This window comes from Osmerus eperlanus, chromosome 10 (genome assembly GCF_963692335.1).
Source record: "Osmerus eperlanus chromosome 10, fOsmEpe2.1, whole genome shotgun sequence".
NCBI classification, from domain to species: domain Eukaryota; kingdom Metazoa; phylum Chordata; class Actinopteri; order Osmeriformes; family Osmeridae; genus Osmerus; species Osmerus eperlanus.
In genome coordinates, this window is record NC_085027.1 from 512,327 (window position 1) to 524,980 (window position 12,654).

Below are 12,654 nucleotides of genomic sequence, written 5' to 3' on the forward strand. Positions count from 1 at the left end.
GGAATTTGAATCCTCTAATCAATAGTTTCTCCCTCCAGTGACAAATGGACAGCTCCTCTGCCCAATTACATGCCTCTCCCTCCTTCTTTCTCTTGACGCTTTTTCTCTTTAATTTTTTTCTTCTCTTTCTCTCCCTCTCTCTCTCTCTCTGATACGATCCAATAACATTCTATTAAGTTTGGCCGCAACGCCGGAAAATTGAGAACCCTGTCTTGGAATTGTGAATTTGTGTAAAGCAGCAGTTTTGCGGTGTGTTGAATTTTACATTTTTACATTTGTCATCAATGTTTCTTTGACAGAACCGACGTGGTTGTATGAGCAAAGATTTAATGATGTAGGTATATGTATTGGTTAGGTCAGCATGTGTGTGGTTTTCTGGGATAGTGTGTGTGTTTGTGTAGGTGTGTGTTTGAATAGGTGTGCCTTTGTTTTACTAAAGAAACTTCTGAAAAAAACGGACCTTGTGGGAACTCTCTCTCTCACAACTTTAGTTCTGGGGTTAGGGTTAGAATGACATCAAGGTTTAGGACTTCTTTTTTTTTAAGTGTACAGAATTCCAACAAGGGTAGATGTGTGTTTGTGTGTGTGTTTATTGACTTGTTGTGTGTGTACTCTCCTCTCAGGTGATTGAGTGTAACTCTGTGTGTCTCTCTGAGCTGGAGTTCACGTCCGACTTCTGCCTGAAGATTACAGACAGCAAGGACTGCACGGTTAGTACACACACACACACACACACACACACACACACACACACACACACACACACACATACACATACATACATTCTCACACACACACACACACACACACACACACACACATTCTCACACACACACTGACACACACACTCACACACTTTAATCTTGATCTGTGTTGTCAGCTATGAGTATTGATCTGAGATGTGATGAGGCAGTGTGTGTAGCGTGAGAAAAAAACTGGGTAAGAGCCAGGTTGTGATCAGACTGCACATGCTAATACACATACAACACATGTTCACTATTAGTTTTCCACACGTACCTAAATCACGACTGTGCTACACACTTCTGTGATACTCACTGCTCGAGTGTTTGTAGGTGTCTGTGTATGTTTTTAGGCGTGTGTGTGTGTTCTTGCTATGGCAGGGTAGCCTGCTTATAAGTGTATTCTGATTTCCCTCTGGGGGGGAGGAGGGGGAGGAGGAGGAGTTGGTGTGGGGGAGGAGGAGGGGGAGGAAGAGGAGGGAGGGGGTGTGGGGGAGGAGGAGGGGGAGGAAGAGGAGGGAGGGGGTGTGGGGGAGGAGGGGGTGGAGGAGGAGGAGGGGGTGGAGGAGGAGGTGTGTGGGGGAGGAGGAGGTGTGTGGGGGAGGAGGAGGTGTGGGGGAGGAGGAGGGGGGTATGTGGAGGAGGGGGAGGAGGGAGAGGAGATGGGGTTGGTGTGGGGGAGGAGGAGGGGTGAAGGAGGAGGGGGTGAAGGAGGGGAGGAGGGGATGTGCCTTGCGGGCTGTGATGAAACGGCTGCTTTTGTTCTGCTGTCGACAGTCCATTCATCAGCCAGCCTGCCTAACCTTGCATTAAATGAACAGCACAACCCTGCTTCTGAGCTCCGCTCTGCTCTAGACAAATACCCCGTCCTTCTCTCTCCCTCCTCCCTCTCCTTCTCTCTCTCCTCCCTCTCTTTCTCTCTCTCTCCTTCTCTCTCCCTCTCTTTCTCCCTCTCTCTTTCTCCTCACTCCCTCCCTCTGCCTCTCTCATTTGTCAGTGTGCCCCCACCTTTGAGGAGAAACAGAGATTAGAGACGTGAGATTACAGACGTGAGATTAGAGACGTGAGATTAGATAGTGTGTTCTGGAGAGAGGGATGTACTGCAGTCTGAACCCCCTCAGAGAAGCCACGCCTCCATGCTGCTCTGAGGCCACGCCTCCATGTTGCTCTGAGGCCACGCCTCCATGCTGCTCTGAGGCCACGCCTCCATGTTGCTCTGAGGCCACGCCTCCATGCTGCTCTGAGGCCACGCCTCCATGCTGTTCTGAGGCCACGCCTCCATGCTGTTCTGAGGCGGCAGTGAAGAAGCTGCAGTGTTTAGTGATGAAGAACTGGTTCTCTTTGATTGCAGTGGAATTGGAGAATGAGGAGAGAAATAGGGAGAGAGGTAGACAAAGGGAGAGAGAGGGAGACAGAAAGTGAGAAAGAGGGAGAGACAAAGTGATAGAGAGATGGAGAGAGATATAGAAAGTGAGAGAGAGATAGAGAGAAGGAGAAATAGTGAGAGAGAAACAGAGCTGTTCTTCCATGTCAGAGCCACAAAAATAAAGTTTGTGAAATTGATTACGGAGCTCTTTTATTCATTCAAATATTTCCTCTGTCCTTCCTCCTTTTCTCTGACCCTCTCATCCTATCCCACCTCCTCCCTTTATCCTTCCTCCTTCCATGCCTCCTCTCTTCCTCCCTACATTTACATTACATTTAGTCATTTAGCAGACGCTCTTATCCAGAGCGACTTACAGTAAGTACAGGGACATTCCCCCCGAGGCAAGTAGGGTGAAGTGCCTTGCCCAAGGACACGTCATTTGGCACGGCCAGGAATCGAACTGGCAACCTTCAGATTACGAGCCCGATTCCCTAACCGCTCAGCCACCTGACTCCCTCCCTCGCTCCCTCCTTCTCTCCCTCCCTCATCCATCTCTTCCTCTCTCTCCCCCTCTCTCTGTCCCGCCCCTCAACCCTCTTCCCCGCTCTCCTCCACCCCTCTCTCCTTCTCTCCATCACATGTAAATAGCAGGGAGAGAAAGGCCTTCAGACTGACTGAGCACGCTCAGTAACTCCAAGGACCTCTTGAGCACATTAAGATCAGAATTATGAAATCTCCTTCTCTTGCTATTTGTCACTCTGTGACTAAGTGTGTTTTTGGGCATGTGTTAGTGTGTGTATAGTATGTTGGAGTGTGTGTGTGTGAATGTGTGTTTAATTGTGTGTGGGGCTGTAGGTGTGAGTGTATAAGTGTGTTGGGAGGTAATGGTGAGGGTGTGTGGCTATATGTGTGTGTATGGGGAGTGTGTGCGTACTGCGGCGGAACAGCATGAGGAGCCCAGGAAGGGGCCTGGGGAGGAGGGGAGGAGCCCAGGAAGGGGCCTGGGGAGGAGGGGAGGAGCCCAGGAAGGGGCCTGGGGAGGAGGGGAGGAGCCCAGGAAGGGGCCTGGGGAGGAGGGGAGGAGCCCAGGAAGGGGCCTGGGGAGGAGGGGAGGAGCCCAGGAAGGGGCCTGGGGAGGAGCCCAGGAAGGGGCCTGGGGAGGAGGGGAGGAGCCCAGGAAGGGGCCTGGGGAGGGGGGAGGAGGGGAGGAGCCCAGGAAGGGGCCTGGGGAGGAGCCCAGGAAGGGGCCTGGGGAGGAGGGGAGGAGCCCAGGAAGGGGCCTGGGGAGGAGGGGAGGAGCCCAGGAAGGGGCCTGGGGAGGAGGGGAGGAGCCCAGGAAGGGGCCTGGGGAGGGGGGAGGAGGGGAGGAGCCCAGGAAGGGGCCTGGGGAGGGGGGAGGAGGGGAGGAGCCCAGGAAGGGGCCTGGGGAGGAGGGGAGGAGGAGAGGAGCCCAGGAAGGGGCCTGGGGAGGGGGGGAGGAGGGGAGGAGCCCAGGAAGGGGCCTGGGGAGGAGGGGAGGAGCTCCACAGTAACCCTGCCTGGGAGGAGGCCATGCATGCAGCTTCCACGCCTGGATAAACCCCATCAAAAGCACATTAGCCTCGTCCTCCCCCCTTCACCCCTCCCCCCCTTCACCCACTTCTCTTCCCCCCACCTTTCTCCTGTCCTCTCCCATATAGCAGTATCAGGGCCTCCCCATAACCTGCACACCCCCTCCCAGAATCCCCCCCCCCCAGTATCAGCCCCCATCAGAATCCCCCCCACACACGTATCAGGGCCCCCCCCCCACACACGTATCAGGGCCCCCCCCCACACACGTATCAGGGCCTCTCCCCCCCCCCCCCCACACACGTATCAGGGCCTCTCCCCCCCCCCCCACACACGTATCAGGGCCTCTCCCCCCCCCCCCCCCACACACGTATCAGGGCCTCCCCCCCCACACACGTATCAGGGCCCCCCCCCCCCCCACACACACACGTATCAGGGCCTCTGCCCCCCCCCCCCCCCACACACACGTATCAGGGCCCCCCCCCCCCCCCACACACACACGTATCAGGGCCTCTGCCCCCCCCCACACACGTATCAGGGCCTCTCCCCCCCCACACACGTATCAGGCCCCCCCCCCCCCCCACACACACGTATCAGGGCCTCTGCCCCCCCCCCCCCCACACACGTATCAGGGCCTCTGCCCCCCCCCCACACACGTATCAGGGCCTCCCCCCCCCCCCCCACACACGTATCAGGGCCTCCCCCCACACACACACACGTATCAGGGCCTCCCCCCACACACACACACGTATCAGGGCGCGCCACGCGGGAGCTCTGACAGCAGCGGCACAGAGGCTGTGGTGATGAATGGCTCTCTGCTGCTGTTATCCATGATGATAATTATTAATTCTCCCTGTCGCTCGTCCAGGGGAGGGCAGGCCGGCTGGCACCCTGGGGTGTGTGTATGTGTGTGTGTCTGATATGGGACAAGAGAGCAGTGGCATTTTGTGTGTTTGTGTTAAACCACCGTCGTCATCGCTTATCCCAGACAGATTCCCGGCTGAAGGCTAAACTGATGAAAATGAAAAGTGCTAATTTCAGCCCCCCTTTTGATTTTTGGCAGTTCATATATGAAAGCCTTTTATGTGGGGTTTTGCTTTTTTGCATTTTTACACAAATCCTTGTCCCTCCTTTTTCTACTAATTTCCCTTGCCTCTCTTTTGCTCTTTCTTTGGCTTTCTCTCCCCCTCCTTCCAGACTGGTCACCAGACCGGCTACCTGTAGTTACTGTAGAAAGTGTAGTTAAGGTAGTAACAGTGTAGTTAAGGTAGTAACTGTAGTTACTGTAGAAACAGTGTAGTTACTGTAGTTAAGGTAGTAACGGTAGTTACTGTAGAAACACTGTAGAAACACTGTAGTTACTGTAGTTAAGGTAGTAGCTGTAGTTACTGTAGAAACAGTGTAGTTAAGGTAATGACTGTAGTTACTGTAGAAACACTGTAGAAACACTGTAGTTACTGTAGTTAAGGTAGTAGCTGTAGTTACTGTAGAAACAGTGTAGTTAAGGTAATGACTGTAGTTACTGTAGAAACAGTGTAGTTACTGTAGTTAAGGTAGTAACTGTAGTTACTGTAGAAACCGTGTAGTTACTGTAGTTAAGGTAGTAACTGAAGTTACTGTAGAAAGTGTAGTTAAGGTAGTAACTGTAGTTACTGTACAAAGTGTAGTTACTGTACAAAGTGTAGTTACTGTAGTTAAGGTAGTTACTGTAGAAACGGTGTTGTTACTGTAGTTAAGGTAGTAACGGTAGTTACTGTAGAAAGTGTAGTAACGGTAGTTACTGTAGAAAGTGTAGTTAAGGTAGTAACTGTAGTTACTGTAGAAACAGTGTAGTTACTGTAGTTAAGGTAGTAACTGTAGTTACTGTAGAAAGTGTAGTTAAGGTAGTAACTGTACTGTAGAAAGTGTAGATACTATAGTTAAGGTAGTTACTGTAGAAACAGTGTAGTTTCTGTAGTTAAGGTAGTAACTGTAGTTACTGTAGAAACAGTGTAGTTACTGTAGTTAAGGTAGTAACTGTAGTTACTGTAGAAAGTGTAGTTAAGGTAGTAACTGTACTGTAGAAAGTGTAGATACTATAGTTAAGGTAGTTACTGTAGAAACAGTGTAGTTTCTGTAGTTAAGGTAGTAACTGTAGTTACTGTAGAAACAGTGTAGTTACTGTAGTTAAGGTAGTAACTGTAGTTACTGTAGAAACAGTGTAGTTACTGTAGTTAAGGTAGTAACTGTAGTTACTGTAGAAACAGTGTAGTTACGGTAGTGCTGCTGTGTTGCGGACATGTGTTGCTATAGTAACCTACCCTGTGTCTTCTCACAGTAACTCCTTGGGTGTTTGTTCCCAGTTTTTATCGAGTCGCTCCACGGAAAGTCAAACGACGCAGAGGTGACAATCAATCTCGCTTACGAGGCGTTGTCAGCGGCGACGGGAGAGGAGTCCGGGTGACGGTTTCTCACAAGGGAGGTGGCTCCACCCCACCCGACGAGCAATTACTGCTAATTTCCTAATTAGCCAACCAGCGTCCAGCCTAAAGCGTTCATTAAGAGCCATAATTGCGTTTAGTTGACAATGCTCCTTAATCCAGGGCCCTTCTGTTCCTGTAACCGGACCTGCCTGCCCCTCCCCTGCCTGTCTGCCCCTCCCCTGCCTGTCTGCCCCTCCCCTGCCTGTCTGCCCCTCCCCTGCCTGTCTGCCCCTCCCCTGCCTGTCTGCCCCTCCCCTGCCTGTCTGCCCCTCCCCTGCCTGCCTGCCCCTCCCCTGCCTGTCTGCCCCTCCCCTGCCTGTCTGCCCCTCCCCTGCCTGTCTGCCCCTCCCCTGCCTGCCTGCCCCTCCCCTGCCTGTCTGCCCCTCCCCTGCCTGTCTGCCCCTCAACTGCCTGTCTGCCCCTCAACTGCCTGTCTGCCCCTCCCCTGCCTGTCTGCCCCTCCCCTGCCTGTCTGCCCCTCCCCTGCCTGTCTGCCCCTCCCCTGCCTGTCTGCCCCTCCCCTGCCTGTCTGCCCCTCCCCTGCCTGTCTGCCCCTCCCCTGCCTGTCTGCATTCATACACTCAGGAGGCTGTGAGGCCCAGGTCAGGTGATCAGGAAGGTGTGTTTGTGTGTATGTAGTAAAGGCAGAGTGTTGGTCAGGTGCTGCAGAATGAGAGAATGGATTTTAGTGTTAGTTTTTTCCCTGTTCCTTTTCTACCACTGAGGTACTACTCAGAGCCAACACCATGATCACTGATCTACCCATGATTACTTTCTTTTTCTCCTCTGGCTCCTCCTCTCTCTCCCCTTTATTCTCTATCTCTTTGTTTCTCTCCCTCCCTTTCAGTCTTTCTCCCTCTCTTCCTCCCTCCTTCTTGCTCTCCTTCCCCGTCATTCTCTTCCTCTTTCTCTCTCTCCCCATCCCTCTCTTTCCCTTTCTCTCCCCATCCCTCTCTTTCTCTCCCTCTCCTCTCTCCCTCCCATGCTCTTTGTCTGCAGTGCCGTCCTCATGCTGCCATGTGTGTCAGGATTAAAAGCTATTAGTTCTGCATCATCGCCACTACAAGTGTGCTCCTGAGATTGATAGAGTGCCTCTTTCCCTCAGAAACGAGAGGAAAACAAGCCTGGGGAGGGGAGGGGGGGGGGGGTTTACCTCACATCTGAAATGGTCACCTCCGGGCACACTGTGTGTGTTTTATTTCAATTTGTTTTAGTCACATGGGTGTTTTTTATATTTTTTATGACCATGTATTTGTTTATAGCTTAGAGAGAGTCATTTCCAACGACCATCCATCTTTTTTGCCACAAAAACAGCAGAAATTATGCTTGGAAAGTGACTGCTGGAAGGTGACTGAAACCTACATCTAAGAAACCTACATGAAAGAATTGACCTACATTGGCCAACATGCAAGAACTCTCCTTCCACAATAATAATAATAAATGTTTTATATCAGATATAACCGCAACATAAAAATGCCAGCTCTGCAAATTGTGTTAAAAAAATTATTTTTATTTTTTTACCGCTCAGCAAAAAAAAATTGTGTTTTGACTGGTTCTCTGACTGAAACGTAATTTATTTCTTTTGCGTGGCGACAGATTTCAGACGAAGGTAAGAGTCGCATGGGACCAGGTGTTGACTCAGCTGAATTTAAGGAGCCAAGTTGAGGTTTAGAACGAGAGCAAAGGACGGATGAATAGAAATTGCATTTTCACACATTTAGATTTAATTAAATTATTACATTAGATGTTCTTTATTGTCCGAAATGTATTTCGTTCAGGTCAGTACCATAAAAACAGACAATAAATAAAATAAACACCACGATAAATAACACAGCAGTGCTAAACAGGAAGATTCTAGAAGCAGAGGTTTAATCTGCAGTACATTCATGCCAGCGGCTTCATATGGTGTCCAGGGCTGCAGCTGTGGAATCAGGGAAACTCAGATACACGCGCATACATACATAAATATATCATATCTCTCTCTCTCCTATATAGCGCATCTCTCTTATCTCTCATGTGTCACATATCACTTATATCTCTCACATCTCATTCCAGGCGATCGCCGGCCACTTCGATGTGTTCTTTGACAGGGCCTGCAGCAACAAGGTGAGCCTGCAGCCGGGGACATCCCATGATCACGTCTGCCCCTCCCCTGCCTGTCCCATGATCACGTTCTGGACAGTTCTCCATCCTCGCTCCCATGATCACGTTCTGGACAGTTCTCCATCCTCGCTCCCATGATCACGTTCTGGACAGTTCTCCATCCTCGCTCCCATGATCACGTTCTGGACAGTTCTCCAGCCCCGTGGCGCTCCCATGATCACGTTCTGGACAGTTCTCCAGCCCCGTGGCGCTCCCATGATCACGTTCTGGAGAGTTCTCCAGCCCCGTGGCGCTTGCTTGCTGGCGCTCCAGCAGCTGGGCTAGCCACTCGGAACCACTAACATCAAGCTCACCAAGACACACACCCACGCACACACACACATCCTTAATTGCAGTTTCTTTTTCACCGGGCTTGGTGCGTAGCCGTTAGGACGTGATTCTCCGCTAGCGCCGCTGACGGGAGGACGCGTGGTCTCTTAGATCATCTCTCTCAGGAGAGCCAGGAGACTGGGGGAGGACTGGCCCTAGTTTGAGTTCTACGGAGGTCTAACCACAGGCTTGAATTCCAGCTCTACGGAGGTCTAACTCTTAACGCTCTGGGGCATTTTCACATTAAGAACGGCGCAAAATGTTAAATATTTAATCCTTTTTGTAAAAAAACACGACATGGGTCACCTCATATAGTATACAGCCATTTTTCAGACATGACCATTTTTTTGCACTCCGCTGGGATCTGTATCTCTGCAGTTATCTGTGTTAGTTGTGTGTTAGTTGTGTGTTGTGTGTTAGTTGTGTGTTAGTTGCCGCTGAATCAAGTTGTGTTTTTTATGTCAGGTGATGTTTTCCACGGGCGCCCAGGCCACCAAGACACACTGGAAGCAGACCGTCTTCCTGCTGGAGGAACCCCTCCCAGTTACAGCAGGTCAGGATCTCACCTCCCAGTTACAGCAGGTCAGGATCTCACCTCCCAGTTACAGCAGGTCAGGATCTCACCTCCCAGTTACAGCAGGTCAGGATCTCATCTCCCCTTACAGTTACAGCAGGTCAGGATCTCCCCTCCCAGTTACAGCAGGTCAGGATCTCACCTCCCAGTTACAGCAGGTCAGGATCTCACCTCCCAGTTACAGCAGGTCAGGATCTCACCTCCCCTCACAGTTACAGCAGGTCAGGATCTCACCTCCCAGTTACAGCAGGTCAGGATCTCATCTCCCCTCCCAGTTACAGCAGGTCAGGATTTCACCTCCCAGTTACAGCAGGTCAGGATCTCATCTCCCAGTTACAGCAGGTCAGGATCTCCCCTCCCAGTTACAGCAGGTCAGGATCTCACCTCCCAGTTACAGCAGGTCAGGATCTCACCTCCCAGTTACAGCAGGTCAGGATCTCCCCTCCCAGTTACAGAAGGTCAGGATCTCACCTCCCCTCCCAGTTACAGCAGGTCAGGATCTCATCTCCCAGTTACAGCAGGTCAGGATCTCCCCTCCCAGTTACAGCAGGTCAGGATCTCACCTCCCCTCCCAGTTACAGCAGGTCAGGATCTCACCTCCCAGTTACAGCAGGTCAGGATCTCCCCTCCCAGTTACAGCAGGTCAGGATCTCCCCTCCCAGTTACAGCAGGTCAGGATCTCCCCTCCCAGTTACAGCAGGTCAGGATCTCCCCTCCCAGTTACAGCAGGTCAGGATCTCCCCTCCCAGTTACAGCAGGTCAGGATCTCCCCTCCCAGTTACAGCAGGTCAGGATCTCACCTCCCAGTTACAGCAGGTCAGGATCTCACCTCCCAGTTACAGCAGGTCAGGATCTCCCCTCCCAGTTACAGCAGGTCAGGATCTCCCCTCCCAGTTACAGCAGGTCAGGATCTCCCCTCCCAGTTACAGCAGGTCAGGATCTCACCTCCCAGTTACAGCAGGTCAGGATCTCCCCTCCCAGTTACAGCAGGTCAGGATCTCCCCTCCCAGTTACAGCAGGTCAGGATCTCATCTCCCAGTTACAGCAGGTCAGGATCTCCCCTCCCAGTTACAGCAGGTCAGGATCTCATCTCCCCTCCCAGTTACAGCAGGTCAGGATCTCCCCTCCCAGTTACAGCAGGTCAGGATCTCATCTCCCCTCCCAGTTACAGCAGGTCAGGATCTCCCCTCCCAGTTACAGCAGGTCAGGATCTCCCCTCCCAGTTACAGCAGGTCAGGATCTCACCTCCCAGTTACAGCAGGTCAGGATCTCACCTCCCAGTTACAGCAGGTCAGGATCTCCCCTCCCAGTTACAGCAGGTCAGGATCTCCCCTCCCACTTACAGCAGGTCAGGATCTCACCTCCCAGTTACAGCAGGTCAGGATCTCACCTCACCTCCCTTCCCATACAGAGAGTGGAGCAGATCATATTTAACAAAGCGTCGAACTGCATCTGCTGACAGGTCTGTGCGTGTGTGTGTGTGTGTGTTTATTCTTGTGTTTACTTAAGACTTAACTTCAACAGATGAGACAGACTTATCTTGACATGGTAGTCAGTTTTTAGGCAGTACTCCTTTTTCATCAGTGAGAACGCACACACACTCAAACAAACACATTCTCACACACACACATTCTCACACGCACACACACTCAAACAAACACATTCTCACACACACACATTCTCACACACACACACATTCTCACACACACATTCTCACACACACACATTCTCACACACACACATTCTCACACACACACACATTCTCACACACACATTCTCACACACACACACATTCTCACACACACACATTCTCACACACACACACACATTCTCACACACACACATTCTCACACACACACACATTCTCACACACACACACACATTCTCACACACACACACACATTCTCACACACACACACATTCTCACACACACACACATTCTCACACACACACATTCTCACACACACACATTCTCACACACACACACACATTCTCACACACACACACACATTCTCACACACACACACACATTCTCACACACACACATTCTCACACACACATTCTCACACACACACATTCTCACACACACACACATTCTCACACACACACATTCTCACATGCACACACACACACTCTCCTAAGGGTCTCTCCTATTCTCTCTCCTCTGCCCTCCCCTACCTCAGTATCAAATCAAATGTATTTGTATAGCCCTTTTTACAAGCAATGTCACAGAGGGCTTCACATACGCCCATTGACCTGCCCCTCAACCAACCTAAACCCTCAAGGAAGACAAGGAAAAACTCCCAGAAAACTCACTAGAGGAGAAAAAATTGAAGAAACCTTGGGAGGTGCAATTCAGTGAGGGGGTCCCCTCCTCCAAAGACGGTTAGTGAAAGAGAGGTTCAGAACACAGGGTAAACATAGCAGGGCTCAACATTAACATTTTTTGGCACTGGCCCCACCGGGCCAGTGGGTTTGAAACTTACTGGCCCCAAGACAATTTTTACTGGCCCCCCTCCAAAAGTTGTAATTTATCATTGTTACAACAAAACCAAAGTGTGTTATTCTGTTAACATGTTTAACCATTTATTAAACACATCCTGGATATAAAAAGAACAAAAATGAAATCACATTTCTAGTGATAAAAAAAAAAAGGTAATAGTCAGCTAAACAATTGACTTTTAACCTCAAACATGACGTGCTCTCTTCCCTGCTGACAGCCATCTCTCTGCACAACTGAAACCTCTGGTCCCTTAATGCTAATATATAAAAGCTTCCATAGCATTTCATCAGTATGATACTAAGTACCCAAGTCGACACCATTCTTCTGCTGCAGTTCAATAGCCTGGGGGAACGAGGCGAACGGCTGGCCCGTCTTAATTACATGATATGCCTTTGTTATAAGTCGTGCAACAACACAATGGGCATCTACATTTAAATTCCTGACCAGCATGATCAACGGCCTGGAAGATGGATTTTCAACCATCCGCTTAGCTGTCACGCAAAGCAGGTGCTGTCTGCTAGCATGGCTGGTCAGGGATTGTTTTCGAAAATTGTTGGTGCCTGTGTAAAAATATCTACTTTTGTCTGCTTTAGACGGGAACATACGACAGACGACACAGTGCATCTTCGTTCCATAAAAAAAGTTGCTTCCGTTTGAGCTCGTAGCTCTACTTTGCTGCCATCTTCACTTTATTGTCTCGCGCCAGTTGTTAAAAAATGTATTGAGATTAGAGAATTACAATTTGACAACCACTCGTCACTCACTACTCAACTCTTGATTTGCCAACTGTGCGCCCCACGAGCTGCAAAGTTATTTATGCATTTAGCAGATAGCAAAACATATGAAGGATGTTAACTTTTACAATGCTAATTTTTTTTTCAATCAATAATTTGCAGTGTCCCGATCGGGCCAGTGAGTTGCTAGTTTAACTGTCCCGACGTTACTTTTTACTGGCCCCGGGCCATCGGGCCATCGTTATTGTCGAGCCC

The 12,654-nt window shown here is 50.4% G+C and overlaps 1 protein-coding gene across 1 annotated transcript in view; it reads left to right on the forward strand.

Moving 5' to 3' along the window:
- prmt3 (protein arginine methyltransferase 3) overlaps positions 1 to 12,654 on the forward strand; it is a 30,050-nt gene that overhangs the window by 10,876 nt on the left and 6,520 nt on the right. The window contains exons 10-12 of the mRNA XM_062471741.1: positions 596 to 710; positions 8,172 to 8,222; positions 9,054 to 9,141. Of these exons, the coding sequence (XP_062327725.1) occupies positions 596 to 710; positions 8,172 to 8,222; positions 9,054 to 9,141 (254 nt within the window). The remainder of the gene's footprint in view (positions 1 to 595; positions 711 to 8,171; positions 8,223 to 9,053; positions 9,142 to 12,654) is intronic.